The 19093-nt window shown below is 38.7% G+C and overlaps 1 protein-coding gene across 3 annotated transcripts in view; it reads left to right on the forward strand.

The window, feature by feature from the left end:
- Nucleotides 1-19093, forward strand: part of edil3a (EGF like and discoidin domains 3a) — a 125232-nt gene that overhangs the window by 27847 nt on the left and 78292 nt on the right. The window contains exons 2-3 of one of the 3 annotated variants that reach the window (XM_084947239.1): nt 5298-5324; nt 13960-14088. In XM_084947239.1, coding sequence (XP_084803365.1) covers nt 5298-5324; nt 13960-14088 — 156 coding nt within the window. Of the gene's footprint in view, nt 1-5294; nt 5325-13959; nt 14089-19093 lie in introns of all 3 variants that reach the window. The other 2 variants (XM_084947237.1, XM_084947240.1) reach the window with 2 other exon arrangements.

Below are 19093 nucleotides of genomic sequence, written 5' to 3' on the forward strand. Positions count from 1 at the left end.
CACTTTCAGAGTCCAGAGGACTTTTCTAAACATCTTAACCATGCAAAGTGTAAATGATTATTGCCTGTATAGTGTCTCATAGAAATGATACCTTTACCTAGAATCACCATTTGAAGTAGTCTGTGATGATTTATGACATTGCTAGTCTGCAGGTGACTAGAAGTGTGACTGCGATAATTACTATTGCTCATTTATGGCTGAAAACACATGGAACCTTTTAAGCTGCAGGTTGAGTCATGCACTAATTAAATGCAGGTCTGTGGCAAATTAAACTGGTTTGAGTGATAATTTTATGGATCTTTTTTTTTTTAAAGCTACTGTATGCTAATTAAGGCTGAGCATATCTCCTACTTAACACCAAATGTTGGGATGGGAACTCTAACAAAAGTTTTACTGCTTGAGATAACTACAGTAGAGCTACTTGGCACACAGAAACAGGATTTGTCAGCTCCAGCAAGGAGGTGTCTGGGCTGCCATCATTAGCACTGACAGCCGACTGTCATATTTGATGCTACACTGCTAAATGGGAATACGATCCATTACCCGGATCGTTTTTCGACTTTGCCATGGCTTCACTGGCCATGACAGTGAGAGTGATAAGCTTTACAGAGCCTTTATTTTTGACAGAACTCGGGTTTACCTCTTTCTGGTTAACGTTATTGGGTTTTCAGTTGATCAGCCCTAATTAAGCACTAAAAAAGTTTGCAGTAGGTCACACTAGGTATAGCTGAAAGGCAACCTACTGAATCAGATCAAACTTCTCCATTAGCTTGTTATCTCTTAAAAAAACTGGTTAGTAATTTGCCTTACTGATGTAAGGGGCATCCACTCAAACACCCGCTGGGTATCCTTATAAAAAACTACCATCAAAATGAGGTTCCTACACAACCTTTCCAGGATACAAAGCACCGGTGAGGGTCAGTGTCAACACAACAGTATAAAACAGTCGGTGGCTCCCACGACTGTGTAATGCACTGCTATCATAATAACAGTGCAATCATTGTGTTAACCCCTTACCCTGACAAATGCAGGTACATCAAAACAATAACGCTGTCTTTAGTATTAAAGTGTTGTAGGGTTATAAGGTTAATGGTAATGGTTAGGAAAAAACACTGAAAAATACATTAAATAATACATGCAACCTAGCCCCACTCAAAGTCCAAATGTATTTATCGATTCACATTAAGCCTAAGAGACAAATAATTCTCTGTTTCTTTGCTTTTGTTTTAGACGTTTGCTCAGCAGCAGTTTCTGGAAAATGACTGCTGGTTAACAATGAACCTTAATGGAGAGTGCATCAGTCACTATGTTACACTTGCTCTGCTGTGTGTTAGAAGACATTCAATTGGGAATTTGGCTGCAGTAAAATTCTCTGTACACAGAGAATAGAAGAAGAATAGAACAATAAATAGATGTAAAGGGCTTACTTGCTGACAAAAAGAAGAGTGCAAAAATGAAGTCACAAGTTCATGGATTTGCTGCTTTGGATGTGCCAGGACTTTAGAAGGCATTATTTACTTTCCATCTTGTGGAACGTGGTGTTAGAAATGCCTTTCATTTTTGGCACAAGTGTAGAACTTTGGGACATTGCAGATGTGACTTTTACTTACATGTTAACATTAAAAAAAGTAAATAAAAATTCAGAATAACACTTTCGCCTTCTGTTATGTGGAACTGGAACAGGGTCAGTTTGTGTTTTAACTTTAAATTTTCTAGTGAACTCAACTAAAGGGGTGAAATTCTTCGTGAATCAGACTGAGTGACTGTGAAGGCCATAGAATATATTTCACATCATTGTTATAATTCTCAGCCTTCAGTGACCCGTGTGCATTATCGCTGAACAGGCTACGTACTGTTGGCATTCTTTTGGTCCACATTGCATAACCCTCAAGGTTTTCATGGATACGTTTATGTGTGTAAAACAAGCTGTAAATACTAAAGGTCACAGCCATTTAACTCTACTAATTAAACTGTAGTAACTGATTTCTGTTGGTCAGTCATTGATTTAAATGCTTCTTGCAAACAAAGTTACTAAATCAAAATGGCTTATCATATTAAGGAATGTGAGTGTACTGTGTACATATTTAACCATCGTGGTAAAAAAATTGGTGAACCCTATTGTTTAATATATAAAGGGGTATCTTCACCCTTATATGAATGTGTATGTACAGTATGCATGCTCTGCATAGTTTTTATGCTTGTTCATCTTGTGCACTTGCTCCTCTATCTCCATTGAACACCTTGAGGTCATATCAATTCAGGAAAGCCTGACTGGTTCCTATTTAGATTATGGATGGTTATTACTGCCTCCTGGCTGTCAGTCAGATTAAACCAATATGTCCCGGGATAGAGGCTTATCATCTCATAGAGAGTACCTTCTCCTGGTAAGAAGGAGGGGCCATTTAAATAAGCCATCTCCAGAACCTTCCATGTTCTACAAATTTATTAATGTGGTCTGAAGAAATATCAATGCATCAAGTATTTATTGTACACCAATATGCTTGGTATTGCCCTTGTCTGTCAGTTTACTTTATGGATTTGTCTCAATAATATAGGACTATACCACAAGATTTACACTGTTGTCCATTCCTGTGTTTGCTCCTGCAGTAAACAAATATAATACCAGGTTCAGGGAGGGGAAAGACAAGACAGCGAAAGGAGTGCATGGGAAGGCAAAACACACACTTTCAAAAAGTTAACTGTGTGCATGCAATGTATTTTTGTGTCTTTATATGGGAAGAACTGACAATAAGCCATACTGTAGAATGACCCACGTAATATTTATAGCTTGCTGGCTAGCAGAACAGCTGTGTTTTTACCACTTTTTGATATAGACGAACCAATAGATTTTTAATAGATCCAGCCAATGGAGGGAGTACTCTGGTAAGGCTCTAATGACAGCTTTTGACAAGATTTGTTGGATTTGCAGGATTTTATGAATAGAAAATATATCAACATTCAGTTTGTCAGTCATTTTTGAATCAGCATACAGCAATTCTTTGTTTTCTGTTGTAGAGATTTCTTCTGATGACTTTGTTTTAACAGTTTAGCATAAAATTAGAGGCACTTTCTCAAGAATGTTAGTAACAGTTTTTAAGTTGTGGAAACAATTGAAACAATGCCTATCTGGGTAGAATTCATGATAAGAACACAACCATTGTGATGCCAATAATTTACTGTTGGCATTAAACGTCACAATCAGACCTCACATGCATCAAAATGCATACCATCAATTCAGACTCCCTCTCTAAGAGATTCAGCATTAATGCACAACATCCTCTCTGCTGCTACTGATTTCAGGAAGTCAGCGAATAATCTGACAACAACAAAAGTGACTCCACCTCGGTTTCCCAGTCAAAACTTTGCACTTTCACCATTTTAGTCTAGCTGAACGTGTAGGTAATCTTTAATACATATTTTTATTATTTATTTAAACCTATAGTCTATTTTTTGTCCACAGTTTATCCCGATGCTCACTGCTTTGGGAAATAAGCTATGTGATTCAGCTAACACTGGGTGTTTTGTTATTTTTATGGAGAACACCAACAATTAGAGACATAAATTTTGCCAACCCACTGTACTTTCAATATTTTATGCACTCTTATGATTCACCACTTCAACACTTGGATAAACATAAAACCCATCCTTTTATGCATCTCTGTCTTCTCAGCATGTGTATTTATGTGTGGGTGTGAATAGTTGTCTGCACTCTGAGGCATATGTTGTTGGTTTTTTTGCCTTTATCAAGTGTGCAGTTTTGTGTGTGTGTGCACATGCGTGTACTTGTGTGTATGTGTCTGAGGACTTGCAAGTGTGCGTCTTGACCCTTATGGTAAGGCTGAAGAGAAAACGGGAGCAGAAAGAAAACCACACTAAGTGAACCGTGGAATGCGCTCGGTTTGGGGATTACATTGGCCCGTGTGCATGGTAAAACACAAAGGAGAGCTTCTGCTGCCAGGCAGATGAGAGGTTGAGAAAGTGCTTGGCTTTGACTCTGTGTGGCTTCAGTTGAAGCTTTCTCTCACAGTCAAAGCAGCATTAAAGGCTGTGGTTCACTCTTTAATTGTATCTGTTTATCACATTTATGACTAAGTGAATCATTTTTCCCTTCAGTTTACAGATGCTGCTGTCTTGATTCAAATCGTATATTTCTGTCTAAAGAGTACCACATCTAGTGATCCACTAAATAATTTGCTAGACATTTAGGAGATGTGTTGAATAAAATAAATAAAAAGAAAACTTATTTAAAATCCCCCGAGAGCGCTTTATTTGATTTCCACATCCAAAAACACCACAGGGAGCAGAACCTGACAGAGCGCTGATGTTTGGTTTATAAAAAGAATAAAATCTGGTCTCCAAATGGTTCTGCGTGTTGTGGCTGGAAATGAAACAGATTTCTCAGATGGTTTTTGTATATATTTGCACCTGTGTGCAATGCAGGCACTCTATGTCTGCTTTTCTGCTTATGCAGGCTTCACCCTCTCCATATGTTAATGTCTAATTAGTATTCAGTGCTGTGGATGAAAAAAATGCTCATGACATTGAATCATACTTTAATTAAGCAAGAATTGGTAAGCAACATCATTAGCTATTGAGAAATAATAGACACGCATACTTAATATGCTCTGTACAGCAGCAAATCTCAATACATTCAGGCCTCGTTTGTCCATCCATCCCTTTCTGGTAACACATTCTGTTCATCCCCAATAATAATGACAATCATATTTATCATCCTTGAATCTGATGCCCTTGGTTGACTGCCTCTGCATCTGTGCCCAACTTTTGGGCACGTCTTTTGGACCAATTTCACAACTAATGATGGAGACAGAGGGTTGTGGTAATGGTAGCAGACAGGCCAAATCTAAGCCACAAAGCTGGACTGGGTCTTGGGAGCCAGGGATGCAGCTAGTAAGTAAGTATGCCACAGGGGCTGATCCTACATTGGTCCAGAATGATGAACACATATTAGGGAAAGGTAACAGACCAGGACACGTGTATTGATGGGGCATCAGATGTTACACTGTGCCAGGTTACGTTTCATGGCAGCACTGGAGAGCGTGTCTGTTGGCAGGATATTGTACCCTACAGGTAGCAGGTGTGTCTGCCTTCACATACTGTGTGCTCAAGGGAATTACACTTAAATAAAACTTTGCATATGATAGCACAAAATGTAATTACCAGTACAGCTGAATCTGTTGCAATACAGCTGCGGCATTAAATACATAGTTGTGATGAAGCTAATAGGAATTTTCTCTCTTCCCTTTTCCCCCTTTTTCTCCTTTGTGTCTCAACAGCAGCAGATGGTGAGGAACCAACTTCAGCAGGTGGGAATTTTTTATGCTTGGTAACGTGATTTCCATTCATTTGTTTTCATGCAAGTGTGTGTGTGTAGAGGGGGAGATAGAGAAATGGAACGAGCCAAGCCTCGTCCTTCCTTCATTACTCCTGTGTCTAATTCCGGCATTGACTCCCTGCTCATGCCGGGCCAGAAACAGTCATGATTACATTATTTAGCATTTCACTTCATAAGGCAGTCCTATTTAAACTTCCTCTAATAGTATGAATCTGAGAAATGTCTTGTCTTTGTCTAGTACAGAGTTTTGAGATTGAGCTCACAGTCCAATTTGGTCCACTGATTGCTTTTGCATGACTGTTTTTCAGTGGAAATGAAATATGGTGGATACCTGAGCCTTTATCATATTTCTCAGGGTGTTTTTTTTCCTTGTGTGTGAGTGCTGATTTTATAATCCATTTACTTAAAAGCAGCATTAATCCATAGCAATTCCAATATGTTTATTCTAGAGTTAATGCAGTGCATCCATAAATACATGCCATTAGCATCAGTCTTGATGTACATTGTATTCACTCCCTATAGAGTGGACTGAGTGTATTCTTTTTTTGCTGGCTCCAATAGATGCTAAAGTACTTATCTCTGAATTAATATATAGATGTTAAAATCATATTTTTAAGGTAGCATATTTGGTATTCCAAAGTACTGCTTCTGATTATTGAAATAACTAATGTAACAAGAGTTTTATTACAAAAGCAAGACCACAGAGGACAACAGTAAACAAGAACCTGATTTATCTTCATCAGTGATGTAATTAAAATGTCACTTCACATCCTCGGGAAGTACTGCAGCTGAATATATAATTCCTCTTTCGTTGCATCCTCAACATCTACAGTAATTGTCTTTGTCTATGTTTCTTTCATTAATGTTAATCCCTGCTGGTTTGTTGGAGATCAAGTAGGTTAAAAAAAGAATGATTTATTTAGATTAGACGTAATACCCCGGCAATCAAAGTACTTTGCTGCAGCAATGCAAAGAATGTGACACAATAGACAAACTAGACAGGCGTCTCAAGGGAATATGTAAGTCCAGTGACTGCTGTCTACTTTTGCTACTAAAATAGGTTTGCCTGCTGTATAAACTACTTTTTGGCATCAGCATCTTGCTCTTTGCACAAATACCTATCGTAAATCCTTTTTTCCTAAAAGCATTTCAAAGCAACTTTTCGTGTATTATACTCACTTCAGATCAGGGCAGCGAGAACACGGCAAGAAAAAATAATTATGGAGTAAGAAAATGAACTGAATTAGGTATGACTTGTGACCACTGACCTGGAACTGGACTGAGACAGAAAATAGGACAGAGTGATGAGGAAGGCCAAATTGCTCATGACAAGTTTGAAGTATTTAGCAAATTAGCTGCTATTTCACAGCATTTCATATCCTTACTCTACACAGCTTTCATACTTTGTCTCCATTCATACAAAGGGGGATATTGTTTGCTGTGTTTGGTCTGTGTTTATTATGGTTATTTGGCAGTGTATGAATACTGCCAAGTCATCTACACGGCTTCCCTTTAAAGCGGTGAGTTTATTCTATAAAAGTATCGTTTATTAAGCACCTGATGTGTTTTATGAGCAAAACCAATTTCATCAAAAAAACACACGAACACGGCTGTTCTTTGATCTGCCTCGGTTGGAGGAATTTAAACTTTTAAGGCATTTTTACTTCCATTACTAATTGCAGGGGCTGCATAAATTACACTTTAACAAGAAAACTATATATTTTCTGAATTCTGTTTGCCAAACCTTTATTGCACAATCTCAGCGGTTGCAGTATGTGCAGTCAAAATACCATGGATACTACTGAGACCGAAGAAGCATATTTGAGCATATTTAATTGTAAAACTAACATTTGCCAAGTAGAAAGTTGAATATTAGCTCTCCAGTGAACAAGTTAGAGCCAGCCTTTGTCATATTTTCAGAAATGTTATTGGTAGACTGGGAATTTTATTTAACATATATAATTTAGATTTTGCTAATAAACATTGGAATTTTCAGAAAGTTTCGTGTTTTTTTAAGAGACCCCTGCGAGAAAAGGTACGGCTCTGACATTTTCATGGCATTTAGTATCTGACAAGACAGCCTTCATTTCTGCTTTTCTTTGGATCTTTCTAGAAGGATGGTGGTCTTCAATGTGACCTCTTCTTTTGAGTGACATATTCCAAAGCATTTTTGTTGCTGCACGAGTCTTACTACTTTTACCTTCAAGTGTATTTGTCTGACATTGTCAAATCCTGATGGGCGGAAATGGCAGAGTGGGAAGGGCACAGGAGAATAAAAGGCCAAAGACTCACTAAAAGCCCAACCGTCCGGCGGCTCACGCTGAGAGCCTCGATATAATATTGGTGGTGCAGTGCCAGCTTCCATCAGTTGAAATGCAGGATGGATGCAGTGACCATGAGCCCATGAGCCAGTAAAGTCATCATACAAAAAGGCTAGGTTAAAATAGATTTGACGCAATTAGGGCATATCAGATGTCTCGGCAAAGTAGCAGGGTGCAGCTTCTGAGCTGAAGAGCTTAAATGTAAATTTCATACTCTTGAGGCAGGTAATGTGTGCGTGTGTGTGTGTGTTTTCTTTAAAGATATTATGAAAGCCTAACAGTGTGGTTGAATCCTGGCTTGTCATAGTTAACTGGGGACTGTTTAAGATGGCAAAATTGGAACTGAAATTCAGAGTTGACAGTCACACAGCCATTTCAGTTTTGTTATTTAAATGTCTACCAAATTTCACTTTTTTAATAGCAGTTGTTGATCTAAGTAGGGTACGGGCTGCTCGGTGTTGCTGTCAAAAACATCAGGAGTTGCGTACTAATATTTGTGGTGCCAGATTAAAAGCATTTCCTCCCATGTTGCTGCACAGTAACTTTTTCCCTGGGATCAGCAGAAATATGTCACATGGAGACAATACTTTGCCCGACCTGCTCATAACCCTAAACAATGCATGTAACCCAGCAAGCAGTAGGAAGATATGGTAAATGGACTGATTCTTATATATCTACTCTCCTGGAGTACTCAAAGCGCTGCATACAACATGCCTCATTCACCCCCACTCATACAAGCACTTCTAAACTCAAGTGCAACTAATAATCATTCACACTCCGATGAACGCATCAGAAGGCAATTTGGGGTTAGTATCTTGCCCAAGGATATTTGGCATGCAGACCGGAATTGAACCACCAACCTTACAATCAGTAGCTGATCTGCTCTACCACCTGAGCCACAGTCACCCCTTCCTAGAAGATATCTTTCCTTTATCTTGGATTTAATTTAAGATTGTACATGTTGTTCTCTTTGAGTCTAGAAAAAAACATAATGAACAAGGGGCTGGGTTCATTCATGTCCATATAAATTCAACTGACTATTAATACCTCAAGCTTTTCAGCTCATCTGTGCTTTCTAAAAATTGACTGCTATCGTCATTATTAGCTGTATCACTTCTTTCAGGCTAAGCAGAGTATGTGCAAAGCATGAAATACTGTCTCCCAAATGCCTGAATTCTTATACATTTGGGGAGAGCTAATGCTTGTTACAGCAACTGTGACAGAGCACATACGTAGCCTGAAAATGTCAAATCTCTGTGATTTATCTGCAAGGAAACAAAGGATGCTTTCCTGTGTTTAACCACTGGTCAGGATTTCACAGCTGATTGATTGGCCTCTCTTTGCAGTCAGCAAAGAAATCACAATGCCCATGCTGGACACAACACAGGCTTGCATCAATCACTATGCAAGTCTTGGCTTGTACAGCAGGGCAGCAGCTAACATTTAAATTCACAAGAAAGCTCCCAGTGTTTCCTCCTTGCATTATCCACAGTGTTAGGATAGTTACTATTAATCTGTAAAGATTTATTATTGTGCTAAAAATACAGTGAGTAATGCAATTATAACAAATTCATCTTAAGGTGTAATTCCTCCTAAAAAGTATTTGAATGACAGAGTCATCACTGCTGCTGAACAAGCTTTACTTTCTACAGCGATGTTATGTCTCAGTCACCCAGGCCCAGAGACTGGTTGGTTAAACCTCTGCCAGCCTCTGATTGGCGACTGGAGGTGTCTACTGCTGTGTGTAGTCAATTGTAGTTCACATGGAAGATGGCACTTTGTCTGAAAACATACCATTTAATCTCTAAGCTGCAGTGAAACTTGAAAAAGTGCGCCACACACTGAAATTTGTGACCGTCATCAATCAGCACATTTCAGACAGCGCAACTTTTACTTTGAAGGTGAGCAATTTTCATTTCCTGTTTTCTGCACTTTTAATAGTTTCACTGCTATTTTACCAAGTAGTTTGTGTTTGCGCACAAGTTGGCAAACAGTAACTCTGATTACAGTTACATTCATTTAGTGATTTAACTGAAACTACAGTTAGCTTCTATGGGCAACTGACTGCACTCAGACCAAAGGGGGCTGAGTAATTACGCACACCCCACTTTGCAGTTATTTATTTGTAAAATATGTTTGGAATCATGTATGATTTTCGTTCCACTTCTCACGTGTACACCACTTTGTGTTGGTCTTTCATGTGGAATTCCAATAAAATTGATTCATGTTTGTGGCTGTAATGTGACAAAATGTGGAAAAGTTTAAGGGGGCCGAATACTTTTGCAAGCCACTGTAGTAGTAGCATTAGCAGCTAATACTTTCCAGCAATCAGCAACACACAACTTACATTGTACATGGTGTGTGTTTGTGTGAAGAAAACACAATTTAATGGCACACCATGTTTACTCCCTTGCCTTTCCTTGGAAAGTTGCTTCTTTTCTCTAAGCAGTGTTTGGTTTTTCCTCTCTGTTGCTTCCATCATGGCTCCCAGTACTTAATCCTTTCTAGAAATGGGCAGCTGTTGGAGTGAATAAGGGATTTCTTTCTTTTTTTTTGTTTATAGCATTAAAAAACGCTTCTTTCTTAATGAAAATCATCATCCTCTTAGTTGAAAAGTTTGGAGACTATAAACAAACTTATTTCTTTTTTTAAAAATGTTTTTGTAACTATTATTTTCCCAAGAAATTAGAAACAGAACGCGGTTTTGTTTTGGTTTATGTGTTTTTGTAAGTTTCTGAAAAGTTGTGTCAGCCTCAGCCCACCAAGGGCACGAAAGTAGCTGTTGCAATTTTCATGTGGTGTTTTCCACTGGCGAGACCATTTGCTCTCTAGCAGATGAATAGTTTTTGATATTATATGCTGAGTGGATGTCAGATTTTTGTATGTGTGCTAATGTGATCTGGCATCTGATCCTGACAACAGTTCTGCAGTTCCTCAGTTTTTGGCTTATTTTTAGCTCATACCATACAAAAGTTTGCTTAATTTCCGGCACATTGGGGCGTTTTTTTCTCTTCCTGTTTTTCTTTTTTTTTGACAGAAATTATGAAATCAAATGTAGATGTCATACTGAACACTCTTTGTATCTCTCTAACACACTAACTGAGAAACCATTCCCTCCCTCTTTTCTCTCTCACTACCTCCTTTTGTCCCCACTTTTTCTGTTTTATGCACTTGCCATTAGGGATGCTGTCAGTACAGCATGGTGCGACTACAGATCATCACATCAAAAGAGCCCTGAAACCTGTCAACCCCCTTTCTCACAGTGAGCAGGTCCTCTGTGAAAGCTATTATACAAGCCTCTGTTCAACTGATTATCCACCACTATGATTATTACTAATACAGGTCCAGGCTTTGAAATAGTATGACTTCGATAGGATTACCTCATTTGAAATTCACACCTAGAGGCCTACTAATTCCAGTGAGAGAACAATAATAGGGTTGGTAGTGATTTTGTATTTATTTGTTTATTTACTTCATTTTTTTCCTATTCTTTTTATGGGTTGGGGCTAGTGTGAAATGGTTGCCCCGTTGATATAGTAAACAATTTAAGGCTGCAGCTTTTTACTTGACGTTGTCAAATGTTGTGCTCACGGCTGCTAATTTGTCAAACTGACTTAAGAGGGCATGAGATTCTCACCCTTGAGACTTCTTGTTTTCCATCGCTTAAAATGAAATAAGAGACCTGTCAAAGCACAGTTTCCCTGTCAACTCTAAGATATGACTGTAAAATGACTGGAATAGAAATTGCATCACAAGATAGGAAACTTACAAGGGCATGCTAATGGAAAGAATTCAGATTTGCTAGTTCTTTTCTCAGCAGGCTTTTTGAAACTTTAGAGTCATGTTAGATATCATTACTAAATGCAGATTGTGCAGTCAGTTCATGCTGTTGGCAATGTGGTAGCTCTTGTTTATAGATTAAAAAGCATGAAAGATAAATAGATTCAAAAAAATAAATACTGTACTAAAATTAGCCCATATTTTTGTCTCCCATATTTGGTTGCTGTACTTGTGATCCTGTAGGAGGAGTTTGCGGACAGGCAGATGATGATTTTGTGGTTTATAATAAGATTTTAATCTAAACATTACATTTTACAATAAATGATCAATTGACATGTACCTAGCTAGCACCCAGATGCCTGGGTGTAGGCGTGGGTGACGAGGGTTGACATGCAGCAAGGAGTCTGGGGTGGATGCAAGCCTGGGCTACCACAGTAAGAATTCAGCCTAAGTGCACGGTGCGCACACATCACTAGGTGAGCAACGAACACGCCCCATCAATCTGCAAAGTTTTGACAGGCTCAGTGCAGTTGTACAACTCAATGTATAAAAGATTAGACAGATATTGGCAGGTTTTTGAGTTATGAAACCTACAAGCATTGCATCATTAACATTTTGCCCCATGCTGCAGGCTAGTTCATGAAAGATTTTGAATGTCACAGTTTTGTGGGCATTGGCAGTTAATTAATTCATTGCTGTATCATACACAGCAGGTTTTGTTATAATAATTTTTTATTCATAGCCTTAGTTCTCCTTATGGGTTGCAAAGAGATACCATAACGAGAACAAAAACAAAAAGAAGAAAGAAAAAACAGCAAAAAACATGGAAAGAATCATGCTCCAACAGAGTTATTAATCATTACCAGCGTAACTCTGAGGCGTTTTCTTTTTTTTATTTTTTTTTGCTTGTTTTATTGAAATTCTTTCTATTGTTTGCTTAAATCCCAAAGCATGAATTCTCTAGTGGCGAAGCTTCCCAGTGTTCTGTGCACCCAAATATTGATGAGAAAACAATGGTAATGATGAATGGGGTTTTGTGTACACAGCATGAATACATGTGATTTGTGGCTATGAATATGAATTCCCTTGCAAATTAGTGTTTGGCTCATAGGAGCCTTTTGTGTTCTGAGCAGCACTGACCCTCACACAGGGTACAGCATAAGCGTTTGATTTTCTGTAGGAATGCTGAACTGTGGTTATCTGTGCACAACATGGGATAACTTCAACCAAATGGACAGATTTTATTGGTGGAGGTCATTTGCACAGCACTGAAAGCAATAAAAACATCCACTGAAGCAAACTATGCAGAAAACAGTACGTTCCAATACAAATGAAGTGACTTAAAGGATTGCCTCAGTTTATTAGTAGAGTAAATTTGCTACAATTTTCTGAAATTCAAACGATGTTGCTGTCTTTTGGTAATGCTTTTGTGTCACGAAAGCACTTTGGAACACCAAAGGGCAACAAGTATCTCAATAAAAAAGCCATTGCAGTCATTGGAGTTAACAATTTAATGTACATTGGAGCAAAATAAGAACAGCATGTGACCTTTTTAAAATGTTTTTTGCACCAATATATTTATAACTATTAAAGACAGTGCGTTTGTGCTGGCCATTCTGCAGCACATTCACAACTTTAGACTACACCTTATATTGTTCAAACCCTCAGAGAATTGCTTGTTGGCTAGCCTGCCCCTAGCATTCAGGACAGCAGCAGTACTTTCACAGTGGCAATCACTTGAGCAATCACTTCTTCAGAGACTATTATTTTGCTCTGTGGAGTACAAATTCAGTACAGTATTAATAACGATTCTCCATTTTGGGGGACGCATGAACAGAAACTCTTAAAACTGGTGAATTGTTCACAACAATGGCCACTTTTCATTAATTAAAAAAAAAAAATCTTGTTTCAAATTTAAGTAACTGCTTAGTCAAAACTCGACTTATTTGTGTGAGCATCTGTGTGTGTACGTATGTGTGGGTGACGCCGTGGGTACATTTCAGTGCATAGATGGTGGTGCTCCATTTTACCTTGCAGCTAGTCTGTGCTTTTCGCTTAGCACTGTGAGAATGAAGTGTTGCCTTCCTGGAGGGGACACATTCAGTGATTTCTAGACGGTGCCTTGGGCCGCCCTCTAGACAACAGACACCAGCAGCAGTCACTGAAAGACAGACTCTCCCGACACTCCTTTCATCCTCAGTTTCTCCTGTCAAGCAGTTTTACTTAAACACCACCTCACAATGTCTCCCAGAATACCTTATGTATTAAAACTTTGTGTGTTATTGTGTGCTATTAAAAACTGTAGATGTGTTTAATGGGACACCCATTGTTTAGTTTATTAGACTACTGGCTGGATAACGATGTCTAAGTACACTTTTGTATCATATACCAAAATTACTGTGGAATATTATCAGCTGCAATTTGCTCTTGTGTGTACAGTTAAAAAATTTTTTTTAAAAAGCCACCCCCATCATCGGTGTCTGTATTCTTCTTTTTTCTGTGCAGGTCCTTGCCATCCAAACCCTTGCCACAACAGAGGAACGTGTGAGATCAGTGAGACCTACAGGGGTGATACCTTCATTGGTTATGTGTGCAAGTGTCTACCAGGTTTCAGTGGAGTTCACTGCCAACACAGTAAGGACCAGCCTCTTCCCTGTCCCTTATTTAAAGTGTCTCGAACGATCACAGAACTTAATATAAAGTCAAAAGGTTTGCAAGGCCTCTGTGTCTCCTTTATGGCATTACCAGGAAAAATGATTGGTCTGTTTGATCATAACGACTTTCTAACAGGAGTCAAATAATAACCTTGAGCAGTGAACAGATGTTGAAAAGCTGACAAAAAGTAACGAAAGTAACAAAAAGGACGAGTTCAGCAAAATGATAGTGAGTTCAGGAGAGAAAGGAAGCGCTGAGCTTGCTTCCTTTTGTTGAGCATGCTCTTAATAAAGGTTGGTGTCAGAGGGTTTGTGCTGCCTGTGAGATAACTCTCGACAGTATGTTAGACTGGGAACACTGTTCTCATCCCATGCACAATTTATGCTGTCTTAGGAACTGACCTTTTGAACTCTTAAACTAGCACCTGGAATATGGGGACAAGGGTAATGACTGCAATCATGGGGTACAAGCACATTTGGGTGTGGCCAACACTATCGATCCTTAAACTATTATTGAGACCGAGCAAGTCAGATATATAATTATTTTTCTTTGAACAGCAACATGCATCAATTCACGTTTCAAAGCTTCATTCAGCTATTGTTTAGATCCAATATCTGTTCTGACAGAATGAGTCTGTTTTACTTTAAGTATTCTTAGTAGTCTCAGCAGTTTTTGCAGTCAATTTAATAACAAAAATGTTAATAATACTTGTAGCTGCTCTTACAAAAATAGTCTGTTATTAAACAGGACCGCTAAAACTGAGCAAATTAGACTATTTATTTGAAAATGAAAAGTCATACATAACAAATGTGAGGTAGCATGGTGGTGTGTTGGTTAGCACCGTTGCCTCACAGCAAGGTCTCGAGTTTAAAGCAAATGGCCAGCTAAGGCCCTTCTGTGAAGCGTTAGGACGTTTTGTTTAAGTTTATTCCTAGTTAACCTTGGAGGACAGAACCCACAAAGAATAAACTAAAAACCTAGAAAAAAAATTTTTGTTAAACTAAATAAAAACAGAACTAAAACTAAATATTTTCAAACAATAAAACTAGTGGCCACGGGTGCTACCCCTCAGCCTCCTAGTAGATGTGCCTATTGTCTTAGTTAGAAAGGGTAATTTTCAGAAACATTGACCTCCGACCTTGAACTCACTCTCACTCTGAGTGAGGATTCACACTTGTCTGAGATTTTTAGGAGATGCATCAATCGTATCAATTTAAAAAATCCCAGGTGACGTCCTTCTTGCGTTATCGCACTCACAAGATTTTCAGAAAACCTTACCTCTTGTCCCTGAGTCTGAGGTCACTGAGATTTTCCCAAATTCGAGATGTATTTGTAGATGCACAGTTGTGTCAATTTGAAACTCTTTCACTCACTTCGTTCTCGAGTTATCCCATTTCAGTGTCCACACTGCGCGCCCACCTGCCCCTCAGGCAGGGTGACAATACCCCATCTGCTTTTTATACCTGAGGGGTACAAACAAATTAGTACAACTAAATGTGCATTAGGCTGATTGATGATTCTAAACTTGCTGTATCTGTGAATGCCTTTCTGTCTCTCTGTTAGCCGTCAGTAGGTTGACAGCCTGTCTACCATGTACCCCAACTATTGTCCTATAGCAGCTGGGATTAGCACCAGCACAATTGTGACCCTAAATTGTATAAGCAAAAGAAAATAAATTGATGGACATAATAATTGTATCAGCAGACAATTAATGCAGACCTTTACATTTTCACTTTTCGATTGACTCCCGTGATTTAGACGTAGCATATAGCTTTCTCTGTGTGTGCCAAAATCTTCCTAAATCCCGCAGTATGATATATAGGCCAAGTTCTGTGGCTTTCCTGCCTCTGCGTGTGCTTGGCTGAGCATTGTATTAGCCTGCATAACACAGTTGTCCTTCACTGCCGGTGTGCTTGTAAGTAATGGCTTTAATGTATCATGGTGCAAACCGTGTGGCGTGATGGCTCCTTCTTAGTTTGTAAGAGAGAGGATTTGTAGAGAGAGAGAGAGCATGGAGAGATGTTAACCAACGCCTAACAAAAAATGTGCGCCAAGGTTAAAAAAGACAGAAATGTGGGGGTTTTTTTTAACTCATAAAAGAAATTGTTTTTTATGCTGCACTGGTCAGTGTCAGGCATAAAACAGAAAAGGAAATAGAAGGAGTCAGTAGATCAATGTTATGTCATCGTGTTTGTCTCCAGCCTGAACTGTGAGCAATTGGCTATCATTCATGTCATAATTCAGTTATTGTTTCCTATTATGCCCTGGGGTGGTGGGAAACTGATTCGATACAGTCTGAATACACATTAAAGTCTGCCAATTTTACTCATGGACATCGTCTGAATGACAGAGAGTCGTGAGAGAGACAGGAGGGAGACATTAATAAGCAAATCTGTTTCTGGGTAATTCCTGCAATTAAATTATAAAGCGACACGTATAATGACAGTTTAGCTGGCTTAATAATGGTAAGATACTGGCTTTAATGCACGATAAGCTGAAAGGTATATCGTGCACCTTCACAATTTGGAAAATGTATGAAACATTTTCATTACTGGTGGACAGTTTTATCAGAAAGTTTGAGTTATTCACAGTTAATGTAGTGAAGGGGAAAAATGCAGTACTTGATACTGGGTTAGTTCACTGGTTAAAACTGTTGCCTCACAGAAAAAAGGTTATTGGTTCCAAACCTCCTGGTTAACCGGTGACTTATTATGTTGAGTTAGGTTAGCCCTCAGCCAGTTCAAAGACATGCTAGATTAATTGTTAGGTGTGGATATGAGACTAAACGTTTGTCTGTGTCTCTGTGTTGACCCTCTGATCGACCGGTGACCCGTCTAGGTTGTAGCCAGAGTCTTGACTGTAAATTGAACTAGCAGTTAAGGAAAGATGAACAGATGGGAGATCCCCTAGTCACTAGTTTGGTAGATAGCTATAAAGCGATAATAAAATAAATTGATTGTATTACCTTTGCCTAAGCACAGGGGATATTTTAATAGACAGAAGTTTCATTTTAAAGCTACTGTTAAGCTGACATATCGTATTAGTCTGCTGTTACTGTTGATTACATATTAAAAAAAGGAAATTAATTATGGTAGGCTAAGTCATCCATTATTGTATGAAAATGTAGTTAACCTTTTAGTGCTTTCTTGCCGTTGTAGCTTTTCTCTTTGTGCGGTTATTCTGTTTGTGCCACACGGCTTCATAACGAGGTGATTATGTTGCATTATTCAGTGTTATGCCCCCCACACTTCTTCTCGCAGCCACTGGGCTCAACAGTTTTTGTGGCAGAAACATTGCAGTGCAGGTAGCGTAAAGAGTGGGTGCTCTGTGGAAACTATTTCTACATGCTAAATGTTAGCAGTGACAGCTTTTATCACTTGTGACATTTGGTTTGTCCCATTTTGAAGCCTTGAGAAAAGCATTTTCACAGTTGTTGGCGTTTTGAAACTGGATGCGAGGATGAGGGGTCAATCTGCACACTCATTGGTTCTAAGTCACAAGTCTGCAGCCAATGAGCATATCCTAGATAAGCATCCTTTGTGGACTTCTAATGACTAAAATAAAGTAATGTTTTATTTATTATGACCAAAAATGGAAGAGAAATAGTTGCACAGAGGCAACTCCAAGTTTTTTCAGACAAATTTGCTTTTTTTTTTTTTTAATTACATTTCTTATTTTTAGAACTTAGATGTTTTCGACTCTTCCCAAGGTGATGAGATTTTCACATTCAGGTCAGATGTTCAAGTATCACTGCTGAAGGTGATGACAGCGTGCTGGCACACTAACTGTGCAGTTAACACAAAGTTTGACAAGCTTGATTTCACTCAGCCACGTCATATGAAAGTAAAAGATAGAGTATTTTGTCTCTGGCCTGTCAAAGATGAGGTGAATTTTATTGTGATTGCATTAAGTTGGGTTTTAAAGCAATTCTTAGTCTGTCTCAATCTCGTCTGAAAGCCGTGGCTTTCCTTTGGTTAGTGTCATTGCTTTTATTATTATAGTCATTATCATCACAAAGTCATTCATCTTTCAGATAGTGTGGCGTCATGTCCCTGTGGTGACAGGAGAACAAATGCAGCCTTATTGGGCAAGTAGCCAAGCGCCGTAATGAGCTGTCACAGTGTGAAGATTGGGACTGATTGCCTCAGACGTCATGAGGTTGCAGATCATTTTTAGAGCACACGTTCTCAGTCTGTCAAGGACAAATGTTGTATAAACTGTAGGCATTTTTATTCCTGCTCTAAGAAAGTTGTGATAAAGTCATGCGTAACATACATGTTTTATCTTTAGTTTACTAAAACAATAATTTGATGTGATGCAGTGATGCCTGCTTTTGAAAAATCCAAAGTTAAAGGCAGCAGATAAAGTGCTTTTCAAGCAGAAATGTACTGAATAAAGACCCTGTTTAAAAAAGAAAGATAAAAGAATTAACAGATTAATTGGGCTAAACTGTCTCTTAGATGGCAAGTGCTCTCTTTCTGTTCGATCTTCCTCCAATCTTTCATAGCCTGCAGGTCCTTTCAATAGTTGCCACCTCGTGCTTGTGGATCAATATGTTTCTTTGGCTTTCTTTCCTTTCTTTCTATAAGACACCAACAGATCCGGATTGATTGGTGGAAAAAATTGTGAAAAGCTTTAGTTATTTTTATTCAACCCCTTTATTTGTTCATGTATCGTATTCCTATAATCCTAGACCCGCCACCTTGCAAACCTTTTGCCACAAAATAATCAGCCACTGTTTATGGCTGTGGCCTGATGTAAAGCCGCAGGGAACCATTACTGTTAGTTAGTTCACCTGGGGGCTGAACGAAGACTGACTTTCATCAGCACATGAAGAAAAAAAGAGACTCCATAACTCCCTCTGCATGGTATGTCTCGTAGCCTATTTATTGACCTGATTAGTGTATTTCGGAGCGAGTGAGGAGGCATCCGGAGATCATTACTTATTCGTTTGTTGTGTGATTCTTGTGTGTCTGTCCTCAGG

This window comes from Perissodus microlepis, chromosome 12 (genome assembly GCF_051167445.1).
Source record: "Perissodus microlepis isolate ML-2025 ecotype Zambia chromosome 12, ASM5116744v1, whole genome shotgun sequence".
NCBI classification, from domain to species: Eukaryota; Metazoa; Chordata; class Actinopteri; order Cichliformes; family Cichlidae; genus Perissodus; species Perissodus microlepis.